At 40.2% G+C, this 23,787-nt stretch overlaps 1 protein-coding gene across 5 annotated transcripts in view; it reads left to right on the top strand.

Moving 5' to 3' along the window:
- The window catches only part of KIF6 (kinesin family member 6), a 164,244-nt gene that overhangs the window by 56,566 nt on the left and 83,891 nt on the right, over positions 1-23,787 (top strand). For all 5 annotated transcript variants that reach the window (XR_013984511.1, XR_013984512.1, XR_013984513.1 and 2 more), the window contains one exon: positions 2,240-2,392. Coding sequence is in view for 2 of the 5 variants with exons in the window: in XM_081000155.1 (XP_080856281.1) it covers positions 2,240-2,392 (153 nt within the window). In the remaining 3 variants the exon portion in view is untranslated. The remainder of the gene's footprint in view (positions 1-2,239; positions 2,393-23,787) is intronic.

Raw genomic sequence — 23,787 nt, 5'->3', positions numbered from 1 at the left:
GTATTTTAGTTTTTTGGTTATTTGAAAGAACTGCAGGCAGATAATAGCATTTTATTTTTGAACTGGGGCAAAAAAAAAAACTATTCTGGGTTAAAATCAGATCTGGTTTAAAAGTCCATTTATATAACATGAACCACATGATATGTGATGTTGTTTAATATTTAGATATGTTTTAAAGTCAGAAGAATCAATGCATGGTTAAGCTGGATAGGTCAAACTGTATCCCACCACTGTAAAACCTGAATATAATAAATGTTATTAAAATATTGAAGAGTTGTCAAAACTGAAATTTGGCATGGTATATCTACATGACGTGACACGCTCTGATTAATTTTCAGACTGATGCATTGAGGAATTGCTGAGATAATGTGTTTAAAATCTTTTACCTTTGTGCCCCCTCCCTCCATTTGTGACCATCCTTTGCCCTGGCATAACATATCACCAAGTTTTTTCTGGACCTCTTTTAACACTCTTCCTGTTCCGGCTAAAATCTATTTTGTCTTTATGGAGATTTTTTCTTTTAAATCAGCTTTCCACCTGGCTGCCGGCCAACAGCAGAAGCAATGATGGTACCATAGGGCTATTCTCTCAGCTCTGCTGAGAGACCAGCTTCATGGATAGCTCATTTCGTAGAGCATGAGTCTCTGAATCTAAGGGTTGTTGGTTTGAGCCCCATGTTGGGCAAAAGATAGGTTGGACTAGATAATGCTTGTGGTCCTTTCCAGCTCTATGACTCTATGATTCCTCCTCTCCCTTCGTTGTTTCCATTCAAGCTCATCATTTTACAAGCTTCATAACTTGAACTGGCATTTCAGTTTTTCATGGTTCTCTTACTTCCCCATCCCACTTTTTCTTTTGTGTACAGTCTTTTAGATTGTAAGTGTGTAGACATGGACTGTCTTGTTTGTTAGTGATACTATGTAAGCTGCTCCATGAGTCTATTAGGCTGAAGTGCAGAGTAAATTGGCTGAAGAAGAAAACAATGGAAAAGTAAAAGGTATCCTAGTTGTACCTTACTTTCCAATGAAGATTGGGACAGGTGGTAGTGAGTGAAACTTATTTGACTTTTGGAGGGGGGCTTAGTCAATTTAAATTGATTTAAGGTAGTCTGGGGGCTTTTTAACAAGTTTCTTATTTTTAAAGTACTTTAAAGGTAAAGCCTCTGAGAGGCTAGGAAGTGATCCTGCCATACACTTCTTAACACAGCCAGAAGAATGTCCTGGAAATGATGCAGTGGGGGTCCACCTCCCCCCCAACCCCCAACCCCCGCATAAAACATTCTGTTGGTTGAAAGATCAGCCATGGTAAATAAGTTAAGTTCCCCTATTAAGCAAACAATTTTAAGTAAGGACAAGTCATGTTGCAGTGTATGGTCAGTCTAAGCCTCTTCCTTCAACAACGACGACTGTCAGAAGCCTGAGAAGGAAGCTGTGGCTGCCAAGTAAGGTGGAGAAGTGTTTTGTGTATAAGCGTGGGATGTGTGAGGATTTGCAAGTGTGTTAAGGCCTTTATCTATCTGTGTTTGGAGGGTTTGCAGGGTTCTGGGCAGCTGGTTCCAACACTGTTCAACTGTGGTTTGTGTCAAACCAACCATAGTTAATGTTAACCAGTTTGTCACTTCAGACTGCAGTTACGGTATGTAGAAGTGAAAACTTCTGTATAGGAGGGGGAGAAGGGAGAGAGAAGTACACAAACTCAAGGCTTGCCTAGGCTAATTCATGCCACACTAAACTGTGCTTTCACATAACATCCGAATGCAATTTGTGTGAGTCTGTAGAATTTATTTGCTGGCTATTTGATGCAGAGATTATGCCTGGTGCTTTGGCTTGCAGTTTCTGTGCTTTTTGGTATATATGAGTCACTTTGTTAGTGGCTTAACACTTCTCTTGAATATTTGAACTTCTGTATGATGCATATTGGTATATTTTGTGCGTGCAATACAACTTGGAATATGTTTAGCATATATACCCTGGACATGGCTAGCCTGCTGGGGACTTAGGTATGATTCTGGTGTAGCTCTGTAAGCTGCCTGGGTGGGATTCCATCTGGGAACCATATGTAAAGCTCTGTGTGCTCTTTGAAAGGTGAGCAGGGTATATGTTGAAATAAATAAAAGTAAAAGATAAAATAAATAATGCTTTTTGCTTTTAATATATAATCAGCAGACCTCTTATACTAAGAAGAGTGTTTATAGTTGTCTCAGATTTGCTTCAGAAATTTTCCTTAAAATGAACTTTAGATATTTTAGTAAATATGTTAAAGAAGGAAAAAAAGAAAGCGCAAGATGCTCTTCTCCAACTCAGTGCTTCTCCCAAGGAGATCACAACCTCAGACAGTGAGATGTTTTCTGTCACTTTGGAAAATAGATCCAGTTTACTTCACAGGAACACAGGTTAGTGGCTTCAGACTATTCTCCAGTGTTTAATAACTATGTGCCATCCCTTGAGGTGCTGTACTTATGTGTAGACTATAATAAAGGCTGACTGTAGTATTTCTGCATCATGTCTCTACTCTTTTGCTTCTACTTCATATATGCAGAAAGGTTTGTTTGTCCAGCCAATTAGGTGTCATAAGTAGCTTTTACTTGGTGGAAAATGTGATTAAGAAACAGCTATCAAGTCCTGGAACAGTGCCTGGATTAATTAATAGTCTGGAGAGCCAATAAACTGAAACAGGCAGATGCCCTGTGTTTGAGTGGTTTCTGAGTCTGGGAAATTGGTCAGTTGCCTGTTCTGGATGAGGTTGCAGTCCCTCTGAAGGAACAGGTATGTAGCTTGTGGGTACTGATTGATCCAGCATTGTCACTGGAAGCTCAAGTGTCCTCAGCTTCTAGGAGTACATTTTACCAGCTCTGGCCGGTAAGCCAGCTACAACCATTCCCTGACAGGGATAGCTTGACAACAGTAGTTCATACATTGGTAACCTCTAGACTTGATTGCTGTAATGTTATTTACTTGGGGCTGCCTTTGAATTTTGTCAGAAACACACAGCTAGTGTAAAACACTACTGCACAGTTTGCTCTCTGGGGCAAGCAGTTGACAACATGTGACACCTCTGTCCCACAGACTGTAAATTAGTTGCTGAATTAGATTCAAGGTTTCACTCCTGGTGTATAAAGAATCTGGTATCTAGGAAGCCAGCTCTCCTTATACATTCCAACCTGTTGACTTGGATCTCTGGATGAAGATCCATTGATGATGCCACAAGTGCCTGTGGTGAATCAAGCAGAGATTTGACCATATGCTTTTAACATTGTGGCATCCAGTCTGTGGAATTCCCTTCACCTAGAAGTGAAGCAAGCCCCAATGTTATGTTTTTGTCATTTGTTGAAAACTTTGTCTTTTTTATCTCTGTAGTTTTTATTTCTTGTTATGTTTTAGTGCTGCTTGATTATCTGCATTATGTTTTAGATGCTATTTATGTACACCACTCTGCAGTTTTCTGGATGTAGTTGGTTTAGAAATTCTAAAATCAGTCAGTCTTACTGTGAGCTTTAATAAAGCCAATTATACTTAGGGAGGCTGTTCACTGTATGGCTTACATTATGTATGGTAAGAGTGGGGAGCTGCCAGTCTGCTGGCCAAATGTAGCCTCTTCATTTGGCCTTCAAGGCCATTTTGGGGAAGCTGTGCCCACTCACCTAACACCTGAAATCTTACATGATGTCAGGGGTAGGTAAGAGATTTAATTCCCTGTAGAAGAAATGTGAACATCGTCAAGGTAGAAATTCTACTATTTAATAAAAAAAAGGTATAAAACATCCTTTCTCTTAGTTAAATGTCATGATTTCTTTGAACAAATTTTGTGTTAAGTAAAATGAAATCTGATTATATGAATGGTTCACTACAGACCTTTCTTACAGTACAGGCATTTAAGCAGTCTGATAGGCCAGCTAAATTTTGGGGAGGAGGGCAGGAACTAAATCCTTCCTTTGTTATATTGAAGTGAAGGAAAGCTTGAATACTAAATGTCAGTACTGAAAAAGAAGACCATATTGTTCTTTTTAAAATAGCAGTGGTCTCAGTGTGTTTATGTTGTTTGAACATGTGTTCTAAATAGTCACCTGGAACTATTCAGTGCTCTAGAAGTCCCCACATGACTCACTCCATCCTTTTAACCATTTGAGATTCCAAAAAAAACAGAGATAGAAGTTTTCATTCAAACAACTTCCCACCATCAATAACACTTCGGGTTTTATAAAACCACTATCAAGTATTAGATGAGGAATAAACAGCTGATCAAAAATAAACGGAGTTGGGTCCATAGGACTCCTAAGACAAATGGAAGAGTCATACCTTTGACATTACAATTTCAGAAGTTGTAGTCAGTTCTAAGCAGAATGACAAAAAAATGTACTGTGAAGAAGATAAATAGAAATGGAGACAATTTAAATGATGAAACTTGACCTTGATTTTTTTTTTTTTACTAAGATTAGGAAAAGTGGTTAATAAGTAATCTCAAAATGGATTAACATTTAATATGCAATGATAGTTTGGGAGGTAGAGCAACAGAACGGAAGAGCCTACTAATACTGAGTGGCAACGGGAGGGTGGGAGAGAACACCCACAGCCTTACCAGTAGGAGATGCAAGATAGCTAAAGAGTGTGGTAACAATGCTTTAGATACGTAAATAAAGTCAGTATGCTACATAAAGCTAAACCTTCTGAAAGTGTGGGTTGCAACACACACAGATGGGTCCCAGAATATTTCAGGGAGGATTGTGCAATGAGGAGCTTTTTTCATTTAGTGTAATGGAAGGTGTCCCAAAGTCATTTAATTCAACGTTCCGTCATTGCAGGAAACTGGGAAGATCCAGTTCTGATGTAAGATTAATCCAAAGCCTGGATTAATGCAAATGAGCAAGCATGTGGGTTCCCAGAGAGGAGATTGTAGCTGCTCCTCCCTGGCCAATGTGCTGTTGCACTGCACTAAGCTAAGTCATGGGTGTCATCTGGATTTGAGTTTGTTCCATGGTTTAGAGCTCGTGGTTTGTCTGGGAGAGCTAACTGATTATATCAGACACAGATAGCATGCTAAACCAAATCATAGCTTAGCTCAGCACAGCAGCAAAATGACCAGGGAAAAGAAAAGCTACTGCAATCTCCTCTCTGCAAACAACACAATTCAAACAAGCACAATTCAAAGTGTTGGTGCTGACCTTTAAAGCAGTAAATGGCCATGGCCCAGTATACTTGAAGGAATGTCTCCACCCCCACCGTTCAGCCTCACCGAGGTCCAGCTTCGAGGGCCTTTGGCGGTTCCCTCCCTGCAAGAAGTGAGGTTACAGGGAACCAGACAGAGGGCCTTCTTGGTAGTGGCACACCACCTGTGGAACGCCCTCCCATCAGATGTCAAGGAAACAAATAACTACCTGACTTTTAGAAGACATCTGAAGGCAGCCCTGTTTAAGGAAGCTTTTAATGTCTGATGTTTTATTGTATTTTTAATATTTTGTTGGAAGCCACCCAGAGTGGCTGTGAAAACCCAGCCAGATGGGCAGAGTATAAAAAATTTATTATTATTATTATTATTATTAACAACAACAACAACAAAGAGACTGAGTTAAAAATGCAAGAACCAAATTTAGGTTCACCTTGATACTTAGGGTCATGAGACTAAGGCTGCAAAATTCCTAAACACTAAGAAGTGAACCTCATTACATGTAGTAGGAATTACATTTGAATAAACATGTACAGGAGTGCTCTGTTAACATTTGAAAATTGAATATCTGAAGAAAAAACTTAATATCTGTTCTAACGACTCTGTTGTGCTATGTTAAATCTTGCTTGTCGGGCCTGGTCTGCCTTGGAATCCTCTCATGTTCCATTATCAGTAGATGTCTTGGGTTTGATAAAATGAGTAGCTTGAGTCTGAGCCAGTGGTATAGAACTCACAAGTAGACGTATGATATTAAAGCAAGGGTGTTTTTCCCCATATAAATATTTTCCACATTTCACTTACTTTATGATTCCAGTTTATAATCAAGAAGAGATTTCCTATATGTTATTAAGCTGCTATGTCATTTCTTTTCATTTTGTGGCATGCTACATTTTCATTTGTTCCTGTAGGTAGTGTGAAATTTAATTGCCAGAAGGTGCTTTTTTCATAATTACAGCTTTCAGATTAGTGTTATAAACCATTGTGAAGAACCTGCAACTTAGAGCCATGTAAGAATTCTGTAAGAGTTCTTCATGATCATTTGGATGGAATGGCCTAGGAAAGAGTAGATTTAATAACTGTTCTTTATACCTACTACAGTCAAAGGAGATAATCAAAGTGGTAAACAAAGTATGAAAATGAACATAAAAATAAAATTGACAATAATAGTTAAAATAGCTTCAACACAATTCAAGACTAAAACAAACATTTAAAAATGGGACACATTTTTGTGGTAACAATAAGATTAAACAGCAACTGAATCAAAGGCTTTTTTAAAAAAAGAAAGTCTTCAAGTTAGATTTAACTTCCAAGATCATTGTGGTCCCCATAACAAGAGCTACACAGCAGGTTTGGGGCAGCTCAGACCCATGGACCAAATGGGGCCCTCCAAGCCTGTCTATTTTTTAAATATTTTTTTAAAATGATATTTATTAAGAGTTTTAAAGTTACAGAAAAACAGAAAAGAAAAAGAAAGAGAAAAAAGAAAAGAAAAACAAACCACAATCAAACAATACAAATTGATAAAAATCAAAATCAAAAAATAAGGACAAAGCACATGACAGAACACAATCAAAAAGCAAAAATAAGCCACAAAAATTTAAAAACAAATCCAATATTCTCATATCCTTGACTGTCATTACCTTCTTTCTTTGACCTCCTCACTCCTCCCTTTTTTTGTATCCTAGTTATTAATAGTCACAGCAAATCCTTTCCATTTTTCATAATATTCTGTCATTACATTACCTTAATCTATTTTAACCTTATCTTATTATAAAAGACCTTAAAACTTAAAACTTAGATCTTATTTATACCAATTTCTCATAACCATAACATATTCTTACATAATTCTTTTAACATTTTTGCTAAAGCCAAATAATTTCGTTCCAACATTTTTCTAACATTCATCAATTTTATAAAACAATCCTAATAAAAAAAAATTTCTTCCAATCTTCATCCAGAGTCTCTTCCTCCTGGTCCCGGGTTTTGTCAGTCCTTTCTATCCCATCAATCTAGCGCATTAACCTGGTAATCTTATGTCCGAGGCCCTTAAGTCTCTTCCATGTCCCTTCCGCGGCTCTTCTTCATATTTATACCTGTACTTTACTTTGTCTCCTGCTCCTTTCACTCGTGGGAACTCCAACTTTACAATGTTTTTGACCCTTCTCGACAAATCAATCCACACTAAACTCCATGTGGTATTTAAAAACATGTTTCAAAGTCCCTCCAGAATTAAGAGCCCCCACAACCCCAAACATCTCACGGCCCATTGCCAGACTTGAAAAGTCCAAACATCCCTGCATAGGGGAGTCTATCCAACCCCCAATTTCCAAACCAAACCAAACTTTATCTTTCCAAATCTGGCTTTTTCCAAGTTCATTTGTCAGATCCAAAAACTCATGTTCCTGCTGGGCCACAGCTCCCTACATCTCTGGCGCCCAAGGTTCAACAACATCCTCTTCCCTCATCTGATCTGTCAGAGCACCCTCCTGATTTAATTCCTGGGTGGGCTCTATATAGTTACCCACTACCTGTCCGAAATTTCCGATCGCAGCAGTCATCAAGTCCGTCTTCTCATGTAGCTGTTCCAGTAGGGCACTTGTTTTGCAGAAAGCACGCATCAGAGCTTCTGAATACATTGTTCTGCAAGGTCAGAAGTCTATTCCCACGATCGTAATCTGCTGCAGCTGCAGAGCTCCCCGATTCAGATTTAGTAACAGTTTCACAGGCTCCCTCTAGAGGAAGAACTTCTATTTGTTCTTTTCTTTTAAAGGCAGATCTAGCAACAAATTTTCCTTTTTCAGATATTTTGTCAATATTTGTTCCTTTAAAATGAGAAGGAGAACAATGGAATCACTATGTTTCTCTTCTTTTAACTATCTGTCAAAAACGTTTGTCTCTGGTCAATGAGCTTCCCAAAGAACGTCAGTCCTGACACCCGCTCCCAGGATCAAGACGGTGGAAAATTACTTTGCTTTACACTCTTTCTGCAGGCTTAAACAGTCCGGGAAAAATATCCCCCCTCTTCTCCTGCTTCCTAAGGGGGTTCAACAATTTTAAATGATGAAAGTTAATCCTTTAGAAGCGATTTTCTGAACTCTAGTTTGCCATGTCTTTGCTTTAATCTATCTACAAGAAACGGAAGGCTGACTTCCTGTTTAGACCTTCCCGTTTCAGTGCCAAATTGAGATGAATTTCTTAGTCCAATTTTCCTTTCTACTCGCAGGTCATTATTCAAAGTCCAATTGTCCGAAATTAAAGTACTCACGGGTGATTGTTTTAAAAGCCAAATTGTCCCAGGAAAAAGGCAGCGCTCTCCGGCAATGGCTGTGCGGCTTCGCTCCATGGAAGAAGCAGTTGACTCTCAGCACTGCGCCACTTCCCCCTCTTCGCTCCGGAGCCCGTAAATGGGTTCCTTTATGGGTTGGGGGGGTGCTAAAGGTGCCCGCCGAGTCCCATGGTCACAGGCTTCATCCGCCTGTGATTTTTGAAAGGGTCCCCGCTTCGCCGTAGTGGGAAAGACCCGTTTTCCGTGGAGCTGGTCCCTCCGGATCAGAGGGAGTCTGCCATTACCGATGGCGCCACCCCGGAAGTCCCCAAGCCTGTCTAGTCCTCAGTACTCTCCCAATTTTATGCCTCCTCCCCAAGCCTCCTCCCCTCTCTCCAGGCCCCGAAACCTCCCTGGGTCCTTTTGCTATTTGCAATGTGTCCTTGAATTGTGATCATGTCTCCTTGCTTGTCTGGATAGAGACTGGTAAATGTGTGTGTTGATACCTGTATAGCTGGAATGTAGCCTGCTGTACAAAGGTAGGAGTCACATCCATTGCACTGTCCACTTTTGCCTCTGGCTTGCAGTCTCCAGAAGGTTTCCCACAATACAATGCAGCCTCCAGAGTGGAAAAAGGCTCCCTATCGCTGCCATAGAGAAAGCCCTATTGTGTATTGCCACCAACTGTACCTCAGAAGTCAGTTGCATGTGCAAGAGGACCACATCACTTGAGCTTAAAGGACAGACAGATTCTCAGAGGAGGAGATGGGTTTTCAAGTAGCTATTTAGGGCTGATAATAATCAGCACCTTGAATTGAACTTGGAAAGGAGTCAGCAGTCCAGTCTTGTCTTGCAAACCCAACGTCAACAGTAGATAGACACTCAGAACCCAGAGACTGCTGAACTGCATAGGAAGATGGATTACTTAATTTTGTAAAAAGTGGACAACTTCAATATCTTATTTTTATTTAGAGATAAAAGCATATGCTTGCCATCTTCTGTCTAGTCTGTCCAGCAAGCTTCTGGCAACATATATGAAACTCACAGATCGTTACAAATATAAACTTGTAGAAATATAAAATTTTAAATGCCTTTATAATGTATACCTGTCAAGCAAGTGAAAGCTGACTGGTCTGACTGGAATGAAGAGAAGTCCTTTGTGTTCTAATCAATTCTTTCTTGGGCAAATAAAAGAGAGATCTGTTGCAGATTTAATTTGTAGTGTTCTCTTTCCCACTTAGTTAATTCTCTTCATTATCTTTCTTATCTATTTCCAATTGACTTATAAAAAGAGAGTCTGGCTGAAGCAGGAAAAGTAGAATTAACTCACAGACTCCATTTGATGGCAAAAACCTCCTGGAACAAAGAATTAAAAACACTGGAGACAGCCTTATCCAGATGAGTTGAATGTGTTATTCTGGAATCCAACAAGAAGGCTGGAAAAACATGACCTTCAAATCTTAGAACACATTCAGTGAGATCTGACTACACATCTTGATCAGAAATAAATACACAGAGGCGGTCGGACAAAGCAGCCAATAGCAACCTTTCCAACATCCATAAAACACTAGACCACCTAACTTCATCATCTGTTGACTTTGGCCACTGAATGTTATTATCTGCCTTGTTTTTTTATTTTAAAAAATAGTTTTACTCTCTTAATTTCACTTCTCTGTTAATGGTTGTGTGTGTGTGTGTAATAGTCACTATTTTTTATGAACAGATAATCTGAACTAGGGAACAAGGGCGCTCTCTTGTTTTGTGGCCTGAGATTTTCTCTCTCTCAATCTCCAGATGTCCTTTTAGCAGCGACAGATACCTGGATGATGCTTTATGAGCTAGATGTGATCTTTCCTTCTTGCAGAATATGTTAGTGGCATTTGCTGCAGTTGAACTCATGGTAAATTTTGATATTAGCTCAATAGTAGAAGAAAAGCCACAACTTAAAACTCCACACAGCAAGAATTTAGCTGGCAGAAATGTAAAGGATGAAGAAAGGCAGTGTGGTTAATGATCTAACTTGAGTGGATTCCTTTTTATCAGAAATCACACATTTTTAATTGGCACAATATCACAAATAAAAACACAAATGCCAATAGTGTGAAAATAAAAAAGTTGTTAAAGATATGCAGCTGGTGTTCATTTCAACAGTTCTCAAAACAATCCATTATTATACCATTTTTATAGGATTAATTCCAATGATGTCAAATAAACACAATCAGCATCTGCTGGTCCTGCTGGAGACCACATTCCCCAAACTGATCTCTGACTAGGACTTAGCTGAGCTAGAGAAAGACTGCTGCTTCTTGGCTTTCTTGTTGGAAGCCATTGCCCACTCTTAGGCTCTTGCTTCAGAGCCCACCTAGACACAACAACAAGGAGGAAAAGGATTGCTGCCCAACAGTGGCAGCTCTGGGGAAAGAATGAGCAAGCCTGAAATTGAACTAGCAAGTTCAGTGTGTGTGTGTGTGTGTGTGTGTGTGTGTGTTACTGTTTTTACTATTCCGCTGGGAGCCGCCCGGAGTGGCTGGGGAAACCCAGCCAGATGGGCGGGATATATATAATAAAATTTTATTATTGTTGTCATGAATGTGACTAGGGCGCCCTACCTGGAGTCTCTTGCCCTGAACCCACAGAAACCTGGAACCAGCCTTGATTCCAAATGATGCGGCTGATTGCAGTTGTAATCCAAAAGATCTGGAAGGTACAAGGTGGTTAAAGGTTAATTTGCTTAATCCGCCAGAGTCTCCCAAGTTTCCATTGTAGAAGTTTCCTTACGTAAGACATGGCTGATGGTTACTTGTTGTCCACATTTTTCTTAATGTTCACCCATATGTTTTTGACAGGATGTGGATTCATTTTGAGAAATGTTACACTGTGTGTGAGAGAAAGAATGACTTGTTCAACACCAAGTGAACTCCATAGCTGAACAAAGACTTATGATTTATTAGAAACTTCACAAATGGGTTCCCTAGAGCAGAATTCTTAAACCTTGGGCCCCCAGACATTGGTCTACAACCTGCAGCATCCCTATCCAGCTTATCCAATGGTTAGGGATGATGGGAGTGGGAGTCCTTCAACATCTGGGGACCCAAGGTTGAGGTAGACAACTAGAACAAAGCCTATGGACTTTAATAGTATAGGCATGCCTAAAGAAAAAGATTACTACTGATTTCATTGATTAGTAAGTAGTTCCTCTTCTCTGTGCTGTGTTGCTTGTACAGTGAGCATCATGTCCTGAAATAATCTCCTCCATAATCCTGAGAGGGGGAGGGCTTGTCCTAGATCTTTATTAGATGTTTGTACTGATTTAAGAGCTTTTTTTTTGTATTGGCTGATTTAAAAGTTCTGCTGCATAGTAAAAGGAACCTGCTGAAATCAGTGGCAAATCCCCAATTAATTAAAAAAAAAAATCATCCAAAGGCTATTTTAAAACAACTTACTAATTATAATTTCTGTGCACTGCTCTGGTTCACCAGAAGCAGCTTAGTCATGCTGGCCATGTGACCTGGAAGCTGTACGCCGGCTCCCTCGGCCAATAAAGCGAGATGCGCACCGCAACCCCAGAGTCGTCTGCGACTGGACCTAATGGTCAGGGGTCCCTTTACCTTTACCTTATTAATTATAATTGGTACATTAAGAAAATAAATTGCTCAGCAGTGTCTTATATCTCGGATAAAGAATCATTATGATACACTATTTATTTTGCAGAAGAAAATAATTGAGGTTTTAATAAACATGCTATTAATGTCTAGAATTCTCAGATATGAACAAAGAGGCAAGTTGAGGCAAGTTGTTTAGTTAATTCTTATGTTTCATTTGGAATCCTTTTTTGTGTGAAGATTTTAGCGTTCTTTTGTTTTTAATAAATGTGCTTTAGACTAAAAATTATTGGGAAGGAGTTTATAGAGTTGTGTGTGCATATCTCCTGTTTTGCAGCGGCTTCCCTCATTAAGGCTTGCTGCAGATAGAATATTCCCAAACTTCTGATCATGGTTTTCATGTACCATCATGGTCTCTCCTCCCCTCTCATTGGTGAATATTACCCTCCCTAACTAAGATTCTGTCCTCATGAACAGAATTTTAAAGCAGAGTTTTGAAGTGGGTTATTAAAAGCCCTGCAATTCCTTGCTACTAGGAAACAACAATAAAACAATAAAAGTGGTCGGATGGAAAAGAAGCTGGAAGCAAAACTTAACTGTCATTACAGACTAGATTTTAAAACCAGAAGTGGAATGTCCAAGGTTTCTGTTGGGAATATAAATGTTTCTTTGAATGTGGAAATACTGAAAAGGGATGTCGGGGTTGGGGTTTTCTGTGCAGACATCCCATTCTGTTTAAGCAGGTTTATTTAATTAACTAGATTCTGGTGCAGAATTGTTTACAGCTGTAGGATCTATCTCAGCAGGCTGCATGTTGAAATAGGATAGTATGACTAGTAGTTTCCATAATGTATCATAACTTTTTATCTTAGTAGAAATTGGTGACTTAAAAGTATCAGACAACTATGCAGGTGCTTGAATATAATTGCCACATTTTATTAGCAAGGCTTTAGGACTTCTAGCAAAAAAATATGGCAGTTTGTATGCTGTTTTTCTTGTAGGAAGAGATGTGTAAAGGTGTCTTCAAAGGGGATGCTTTGTCCAAGCAGGTTGCCAAAAGAGCCTCAGGAGTAGCTTTACTTAGTAATTCTTCCTTGCAGATGCAGAGTAACTTAGGCACCAAAGCAGTCATTCACACGTGCTTTTTCCCAGCATTAATGTAAATCTTTATCTTAGGGATAGTTCAGACATTAGTGAGCTAGAGATTTGTGTTTGCCAATCAGCAAAACTGTAACCATCAGGCAAACTGCACATATGACTCATGGCATAAATGTGTATGTCCATATTTACATATGTGTGTGTTTTCTGTCGTTGTTCCCCTCAGATAGGTGAAGAGGAACATACCATATTTTTCCGCGTATAAGACTAGGTTTCCCCCCTAAACAATAATGTCAAAAATTAGGGAGTGTCTTATACATGGATAGTGTCTCCCCCCATTTTCTTAAATCTGAGTCCCCCAAAATAGGGGGCGTCTTATACGTGGGGGCGTCTTATAGACAGAAAAATATGGTAGATATCAGATGGATGTAGATGGATGTCAATGGCCACAGTGCTAATACCCCATAATTTTTTTGCCCTAATGCCCCATAAATAATTTTTGAGAATGATTATGAGAACGATCCCTTGGAAATGGTAATACGTGACATGGGTCTAAATATCTGAAAATTAGTATATGTGTGTGGGGGGGGATGTTATTCAGTCTTGAAATATTGTAACTTTAGGGGCTGTAGATACAAGCCACTTAATATACAAGTCCACAGAAAATCTGCAATTCATTTTAAGAGCTGTAATACCATAATAGCTTTTGTTTGGGAACCTGATTTGCATACTTTAACAATGGACATGGGCAATAGCTTGAGTAGAAGACACTTTTGTTTGTGCAAGGAAAAGCTTGAATTTACACTGTTGTAGTCCTCCCTGTAGGGATGCGGGTGGCGCTGTGGGTTAAACCACAGAGCCTAGGACTTGCCAATCAGAAGGTCGGCGGTTTGAATTCCCGCGACGGGGTGAGCTCCCATTGCTCGGTCCCTGCTCCTGCCAACCTAGCAGTTCGAAAGCACGTCAAAGTGCAAGTAGATAAATAGGTACCGCTTCGGCGGGAAGGTAAACAGCGTTTCCGTGTGCTGCTCTGGTTCGCCAGAAGCGGCTTAGTCATGCTGGCCACAACCCGGAAGCTGTACGCCGGCTCCCTCGGCCAATAAAGCGAGATGAGTGCCGCAACCCCAGAGTTGGCCACTACTGGACCTAATGGTCAGGGGTCCCTTTACCTTAGTCCTCCCTGTGCAGGCCCTCCATTCCTGTGTCACAACCTACACCACTCTAGAGAGTTCCCTGGCTCTCAGGGCTTTCTTTTTCTTCTAGAGATGCAAGTGCTATAAAAAGAGGTTGCAAGCTAGCGTTCTCTCAATTTTAGTTTCCCTCAGTTTCTCGTGTTTTGAATCTTAAATTTATTGAATTTTCCCAATTTCCACATCAGTCTGTGGTGTTTTTTTTAAAAAAAGAATTCTCATGACTTACTATGTCATCTAATATATAATTTTTTTACACAGTTACGTCTAATGTTTTTGGAATCACTTCCCTCTCATATAATGTACTTCTTTGCAATTTATAGTGCCATTTCCCTAAAACAATGCACTTTCCCCTTATATACACTTTTTGTACATATTTTTGTTTTGAATCATAGAATCATAGATTTGGAAGAGACCACAAGGGCCATCGAGTCCACCCCCCTGTCAAACAGGAAACACCATCAGAGCACTCCTGACATATAGTTGTCAAGCCTCTGCTTAAAGACCTCCAAAGAAGGAGACTCCACCACACTCCTTGGCAGCAAATTCCACTGTCGAACAGCTCTTACTGTCAGGAAGTACTTCCTAATGTTTAGGTGGAATCTTCTTTCTTATAGTTTGGATCCATTGCTTCGTGTCCGCTTCTCTGGAGCAGCAGAAAACAACCTTTCTCCCTCCTCTATGTGACATCCTTTTATATATTTGAACATGGCTATCATATCACCCCTTAACCTCCTCTTCTCCAGGCTAAACATGCCCAGCTCCCTTAGCCGTTCCTCATAAGGCATCGTTTCCAGGCCTTTGACCATTTTGGTTGCCCTCCTCTGGACACGTTCCAGTTTGTCAGTGTCCTTCTTGAACTGTGGTGCCCAGAACTGGACACAGTACTCCAGGTGAGGTCTGACCAGAGCAGAATACAGTGGCACTATTACTTCCCTTGATCTAGATGCTATACTCCTATTGATGCAGCCCAGAATTGCATTGGCTTTTTTAGCTGCCGCGTCACACTGTTGGCTCATGTCAAGTTTGTGGTCAACCAAGACTCCTAGATCCTTTTCACATGTACTGCTCTCAAGCCAGGTGTCACCCATCTTGTATTTGTGCCTCTCCTTTTTTTTCCCCAAGTGCAATACTTTACATTTCTCCCTGTTAAAATTCATCTTGTTTGTTTTGGCCCAGTTCTCTAATCTGTCAAGGTCGTTTTGAAGTGTGATCCTGTCCTCTGGGGTGTTAGCCACCCCTCCCAGTTTGGTGTCATCTGCAAATTTGATCAGGATGCCCTTGAGTCCATCATCCAAGTCGTTGATAAAGATGTTGAGTAAGACCGGGCCCAAGACAGAACCCTGTGGCACCCCACTAGTCACTCTTCTCCAGGATGAAGAGGAACCATTGATGAGCACCCTTTGGGTTTGGTCAGTCAGCCAGTTACAAATCCACTGAGTGGTAGCATAGTCAAGACCGCATTTTACCAGCTTCTTTACAAGAATATCATGGGGCACCTTGTCAAATGCCTTGCTGAAATCAAGGTAGGCTACATCCACTGCGTTCCCTTCATCTACCAGGCTTGTAATTCTGTCAAAAAACGAGATCAGGTTAGTCTGACATGACTTATTTTTCAGAAATCCATGCTGACTATTGGTGATCACAGCATTCCTTTCTAGGTGCTCACAGACTGTTTGCTTAATGATCTGCTCCAGAATCTTCCCTGGTATTGATGTCAGACTGACTGGGCGGTAATTATTTGGGTCCTCTTATTTGAGAACCACATCACTAAATTATTGAGACATACTACCCTCAACACTTACATTTTAGCACAGTGATCTAAGGATCATAGTGTTAAGCTGTCAGTTTCTGATGTAAATTCTGAAGAAACAGTTTGGAATTGCACAACAAATTATAAAAGGTAAACTGAAACAGCATTTATATAAATAGCAGTCCATCTTTATTTGCTGTTCTCCATCAGCACACTTAAAATTTCTTTTCTTTCCTTGAAATAAATGTAATGAAGAAAATTAGTGAAGTGTCATTGAAATTTAATCAAGATCGCATTTCCAAACTCATTAAGTGTCATTGCTTCTTGGGAACATTAAGATTTCTAAATTAGATTAAAGCTCCCATTTTAAGCCTTAGAGGATTTGAAATGTTGCTTTTAAATCTAGATTAATTGCTACAATCCGCTTTAGTTGCGTCATTCCCATATAGTCTTGTGTTCTCTGTAATAGGCATTTGTACCTAAGGCGAATAGTCAGGCATGGTTAATGAAATACCATGAATGTTTGTGGAAGATTAATAGAATTTCAGAAAACATTTCTTTTATATTTCACCAACCTGTCTGTGTAAATAATGTTAAGTGCATATTTTTCCTGTGGTAAAGATTAGTAAGAAATCTTCCTGCTCGTGTGGTGAGCTTTTTCCTATGTTGTGTGATTTACAGAGTGAAATTCACTCCTTAAAGAAAGCCTCATAAAATGTCTATCCACCAATGAATTTTTAGAGGAAATTGATGTTGTTAGTATTGGATACTGTCATTTTCAAACACTCCACAAAACATCAGAGTCTTATTGCAGGAGTTCATTTTAATGTAGTGACACACTACCTCAGCTTTGGACATAAATTTCCAGGAAAATATACCCCCTTTCTTTATTAATATTTTTATTATCTAAGAAACGAATGCAAACATTAAAATAATAACAATAACAGAAAACTGTGTATGTGTGTGTTGACGTGTATCTGAAATGAAAACATATTGGCATTCAAAGTGAATGAAATAAATTGCAAATGAAAATATATATATATATATTATATGAATGCTATAAACCAAAAAGTTTTTCCGAGGTGTCTAATGTTAGATACATCCAGAAATAAATTTTACAGAGTTCCTAATAATGCATGTGGGAGAATATTTCCTTGTTGCATTGATATATTATGAACACAGTCCATTTTTGAAAATACTCTCCTGATTTTAAGAAGAAGAAGAAGAGTTTGGATTTGATATCCCGCCTTTCACTCCCCTTCAGGAGTCTCAAAGTGGCTAACATTCTCCTTTCCCTTCCTCCCCCACAACAAACACTCTGTGAGGTGAGTGGGGCTGAGAGACTTCAAAGAAGTGTGACTGGCCCAAGGTCACCCAGCAGCTGCATGTGGAGGAGCGGAGACGCGAACCCGGTTCCCCAGATTACGAGACTACCACTCTTAACCACTACACCACACTGGCTCTCAATTTTAACATCTTTTCTCCAAGCTTGTATGATGAAAATGCCAGTTTGCACCATTATAGGACATCAGTAATTTTCTGGATATGTTGTACTTGCCAGTTCTCATGGCCATTTGTAACATGACAAAGCTACCACGAATTGACTGTGCCCTACAGTTTTGCTAAAGTGAAGTGGTTTGGAGTATTCAAAGATACAGAAATTGCCAGATATGACATTGTGGTTAAGCCAAGTTTTTGAAGCCTTTTTAGGACTTGCTGAATTGTAAACTCATTCCACGATGAAGCAACCGCACAACTGTTTTCCCTGCACAGAAGAGCATAAAAAGTCAACTCGTAGTGATTCTGCAATACCAAATATGGTTGTGGGAATCATTACGAAGACATTTTCAGCTAGCTTTTATAGCCATGAAGTGCATTATTTTCTAACAGAAGTCATGGTGCATATAGTATAATAGAAACAGAGGTACTTTCCCAGCCTTTCTTAACTTACATATTCTCTCCAACGCAAGCATCAGTGTTGGGAGAATGTTTGGAAACCTGTGATAATGTGAAAGGAATGTGTGAACTCAAGTTCGTTGCATTTGCACTGAATATATATTATATATTACTATGGACTCTAAAAAAAAAACTTCTTTTAGAAGGCGTGTTTTCTTATTTCTCTGCAAATGTTGCTATCTTAAAAAGGGATGCTCATATAATGTTGTACCCAGATGAAAGCTAACCTTTTGCTTCAAGCTCATCAGTCCTATGCCAGATTCCGTAGGCACAATGAATCATGATAATTATACATGGGTGAGAGCATTTCATAGCTGTTTAAGGATGGGTTGTTTGCAACAGTGTGAATCTAGGACATAAAAAGAATTGTCTATAGCATTTGGAATCCATTTACTTTGGAGAGTTCACCAAAGACTTCATATTTCGTTCCTCCAAGGGAAAAGATGACTCCTCATCAAAACAAATTAAAGCTGGTCAAAGGAAACTTTTAAAGAAATGAATTGAAAGCATTTGAGACTGGAAGAAAAAGCAGCTAAAGAGTTACATCACTGCTTCATGCATTATAGCCCTTAGACAACATGATCCCCAAAAGAACATTTCAGATGGCTTCTAAGCCTTGAGGTTCATTTTAAGTTGTAGCTTCCTGAAGACTGCTTTGACCCCCTATGCAAAATATTTCCTGCCCTTCTTTCTCCTGTTTCCATGAAACGGCACTTTGGAATAGTTCTTTATATTTCTTTATATCTTAGTCACTGATATAGAGATTAAATGCTAGGTGTTCCTTCAGGAAGACCAATATAAACCATGGCAGTACCAGTAGGGCAGGCATGGCCAAACATGTTGTGGCTTTGAATCTTACCTTGCCTACCAGTCTGAGCATTAAAGTGTCGGAATCTCCACTACGACTGAGCTACTACTCCGGTCGAGCCTCCAGAATCTCATCCAACGATGATTAACGACATGAGCCTTTGATAAGGCTCCAGGCACGTTCCCCATTCAGCAAAGTATCAAAGCAGCAGAAGAGACAAGATGTTTGAGCTACATTGCTAGGTTTCATTTCTAACTACGCAGACAGAAAAGAAATATACACGCTCTCTCTGGGAAAACAGAGAGCAACTGGAAAACAAAGGAACAGGAAACCAGTAGCATCACATCCGTCTCCTGTCTTCCATGAGACTTCCAACAGTCAGGAATCTCTGGAATGCAAAACAGAGTCTTGTGACTCCAAGCACTGCACAGTGGCATAAACAGAAACCAACATAAAGATTATGGCAGAATCCATAGTCTTGAGTTCAAGCTCTTCATCCAATAATAGCCAGGACAATTTCTTTGTGGGGCACTATATACTGGTGCTGGTGTGCTGTGATTGGGTGCTGAATTACACCACATATTGTGCTCTTTTATCATGGTGATGTGGGCAGGATGGAATTTTATGGGTGGGTGGGTGGGGTATTACAGCAAGTCTGGAGTGTCACCTTAGTCCGAAGGAGTATAAAATATGGTATGAGTGTGCTCTTTCCCCTGCCTTGCCTATGTCTTGCTTTCTACTTCATCCCATTTAACCATCCCACTAGTGTATCTTTACCAGTGAAACAGCCCCACTGGCAGGGTGTTCCACCAACAGCTGTCATGGCTTTATCGTATCTAGCATCCCACTGATACAGTACACTTCTGCCGAATCCTATGACACCTCAGCAAGCTTTATAACACATTGTTTCCCTGCACTGGCACTAATTCTAAATTTCCAGTTCTTTAGGCTGCTGAGATTGCCAGGAATAGCTGTAATAGAGCATAAAACACCACTGTATTAAGATAAATATATTCAAATTTATTACACATAGCCCTGAGAAGTAAAGACACAAGGCCTATGATTGATCATTCCACACAAAATATGAATCCATCATATTAGCAGAACTGGTCCAGGTGGATTTTAAAAAATGGCTGGAAGATGAGAACTCATATAGTTCAGAATAAACAGTGATGATGTGGAAAAGGTGTCTTACATTAATCTTATCTCAGCGGAGAAGTATATTTATAGATGAAGCAAGACTTGCTAGACTCAAAGCTAGAGGCAGTGGGGGTAGATATTCTAATGTGCTATTGGCAAAAATAGAGAATTGTTCCTGTTAGCTGGTGGTTAGTAAGAGTAGATTTAAAGTGTATGAAATGCAGACTTCCAGATCATTGTTTGAGGAATAGAGACCTTAGAAGAACTATTTTGTGTCTGTCTTCTTTGTTCATTTCTGCTGTATGCCACAATGTTTAGTAGCATTAAACATGGCAGTCAAAGTTCTTTTTCATGTCATGCCCTTATGTTTGTTTGGTTGCCCTTACACCACTTGTCCTCCAGCTATCTCCAGATCTATTTACTTATGTGGCGCTCCCCAGTAAATCATGGGGCTAATTGAGCTCCACGGTGCTGGAGAGGACACTTGGGTACAATTTCTTAATGGCCCACTGCACCTCACCGTTCCATAGTGGGACTAGGAACTCAGAAGAATTGCTAGCATTGGCTACTGGAAAATCTCCCAGAGTATTCAGGAATCCATTGGTTCCCATGAGTCTCCAGGATCAGACCATCTTAATAGGCCCCCCCATCCCTTCAGGTTATTACTATTGTGTAGCATTGCTATTAGTAATAATCTTAGGATTAATTATGTTAATCGTATTTCTCATGCATTCCGACAGAATGCCTTCTGCCCGTGAAGAGCTTTTAGGTTAGATCAGACCAGGAAGACTCAATAAAGGGAATACTGTGTAGGGAGAGACAGAAGACAAAAATACGCTGATGGACTTAAGAAGTGCAAAGTCTTCTGTGTTAATTACATAACAATATTTTGAATTAATTCTTCACTGATTCTAGTTCTACAGGTTTCTGGTATGCAGGGGCATTGATACATTTGCTGTCTGCTCAGCTGCAACCACAACATTTCTTGGAGCGGGGGGAAAGTGTTACAATACTTTGGTTTGTAAAAGCATTAGCCTACTTCATTGGCTTTCAACCAGTATGCCATAGCACCCTGGGTGCCTTGAATGATAGTCAGGGGTACTGTGGGCAACACTGGCCTCTGTCCCTCTTTCCTTTCATTCCTCCCTCTGATGCCTTATCATGTCTCTGCCTTCCGAAGGCTTGCACAACTGTTTGTTGCAGCAGGCCTGGCTACAAACGCCCCAGGTAAATGGTGCCTCTGGGGCTGGCCAGGGGGTACTTCCCAGGCCCCTGTGGGGCAGTGGGAGGAAGCACCTATCTTTGGGGCTGGGGGGGGAGAGATGAGGGGCGGCAGCAGCGACTGCCCAGAAGACTCCCAAGGAGAGGGGAGAAGAGAGGAAGTTGAGGGAACACTCCACAAAGGAGGGTGTTGGAAAAAAGATGAGAGGCTGCCAGCTCGGCAGGCAAGGGGTGACATAACTGGTCTCCTGAGCCCCACAGGGGTACCACAGAAAGAAGGCAGTTGGTTAAGGGAGCCATGGACCCAAAAAGGTTGAAAACCTCTGGTCTACTTCATCAGATATAGAAAAGAGAAGGTGGTGGTGCTGAACTAGAATTTACTGGGGGAACAAGGTGAAGGAAATAGGAATTGCTCCTCTGCCAGCACAGTTAAATTCCTGCAGGGGTGCATCTGAGGAAGCAGATGGCTGCTTCAGAATGCTTAAACTATTAAAAAATTGATTTAGTCTTTTTGCTTGCACCAAGTAAAATAACTTTTCTTCTGAAATGTATGTCCTAGAGCAAAGTAGCATAACTTAAAATAAGTTTCAAGAGAGGAAAGAGAAAACTTACTTTTAATGAGCAATCTTTATTGTAAACTGAGCAGTAATAGATATATCCAGTTTGTGAGGAGTTCTAGAAAAAGCGTGATTTCTGACACAGGGTAAAAGAATACTTCTTATTTATTTAGATGTGGTGGCACCAATGGGTGGGGCTCAAAAGTTCTTGTGGCTTTAACTACAGATTTTACTTGGTATCCACTCCCATTTGCCTCTGCCAAACCTGCCATGCTTCTGTCCAGCTCCATTTTTCTCCCTGTACCTACTAATTTAAGGGCTTTCTGTTAGTATGTGTATGCATTTAATGAAGTCACAGCTGGAAACTGTCAAGTGGTCCTGCAGTTCATTCTTGTGCATGTTTATGCAGAATTAAGTCCCTGTGTGTTTACTGGGGTTTCCTCCTAGGAAAATGTGCAGTGGACTGGGACTGGAGAGCAGGAGGGATCCATATCTGGATTTTGCTATTAGCCTGGAGAACTTGGACCATTGAGTACCTACATACCAGCCCCCCAGGAATAACATCCTTGTGTGTCTTGCGTTTTTAATTTGTAAATTGGATGATGAAGCCCCACCCCTCGTTCTCCAGTCGGCTGGATCAGACCAAGGGCCCATCTAGTCCAGTATCCTGTACTCACAGTGGCCAACCATATGCCTGTGGGAAACCAGCAAGCAGGATTTGAGCGCAAGAGCACTCAGCCCTCCTGTGGTTTCCAGCAGCTGATATTCAGAAGGGCTTCCTCCAACTTTGGAGTAAAGAGCATAGCCATTGTGGCTAATAGCCATTGACAGATGATGAATTTGTGTAATCCTCTTTGAAAGCAATCCAAGTGGGTGGCCATCACTGCCCCCTGTGGGTTCCATAGTTTAAGTACATGACAAGTACTTTCTTTTATCTGTCCTGAATCTTCCAACATTCAGCTTCATTGGATGTCTACAAGTTCTAGTGTTACGAGAGAGGGAGACAAACTTTTCTCTGTTTACTTTCTCCATGCCACATATAACTTTTTCACCAATGTGAGCCAGACTGAGAGACCAGAATTTTCAGAAAAGCAGGATAAAAATGCAATTAAATAAATTTATAAATGTGAACTAGCCAAGTCCTTCCTACATCATGATGATGCTTAGTTCAGTTATCTCCACAGAACTGTAGTTCTAACCACACTTACCTAGAAGTAAATTCTATTTCGCTGAGTGGGATTTAATTCCAGTTTATTGTATTTTGGACTAGGGTGTGTTTTCTTTGGCACATGTTTTAGCATTCCTTTAATTTAATTTAATTGGAAAATTTCTATACTGCCCTTCAGCTCAAATGGTTTCCAGGGCAAATTACAAACAAAATACAAAAAAATCAAATGAAGTCGGTACAATAAATCGGAATACGACAATATCACAATAAAAACCAGCAATCAAGAGTTGCGGTTAAAACAAGTTCAGACTCAGTATGTTATGACTTAAAAGGCCTGAGCACAGTAATAAGAGGCCTGAATATGCTGTTGCTTTATATGTCAGTGGGACAGGGCTATACACACAAGCCCCACCCCCAAAGTCCTTCTGCCCCTCTCCACAGTCCCTGAACATCTATATGTTGCATGGGGAAAGTATGCAGGAGGCTTCTACTTATATTCACTTGAACCTTTATCTGATCAAAGACTCTGAGGAAGAAGAGGCCCTGATGACACAGAGGAGTCTGATTATATTCAAACAAATGCAAGCAGAATCCTGCTGAAGACCTTATCCACAAGCATGGAAACTAAGGAGCATGAGATGCTTGTGAAGACACTGGGGAACAGGGCTTGTGTTCCACCTCTGATCCCTAGCCAATGATCAGGGTTGATGGAAGTTCTAATCCAAGAACATATAGAAGGCATGTTGTTGGCTATTCCCAGATTAGATAATTGCTATTAGTTATGAAGCATGAAAGCAATGGGGGATGGCTATTACTTGATGTCACCCTTGTAGTCTTGACAAGGAGTCTGACCATGATGGAAATAGAAT

This window comes from Podarcis pityusensis (genome assembly GCF_964106645.2).
Source record: "Podarcis pityusensis genome assembly, chromosome: 3".
In the NCBI taxonomy this organism is placed as follows: domain Eukaryota; kingdom Metazoa; phylum Chordata; class Lepidosauria; order Squamata; family Lacertidae; genus Podarcis; species Podarcis pityusensis.
Note: the sequence above shows the minus strand (reverse complement) of the source record. Positions and strands in the feature narration are given on the sequence as shown.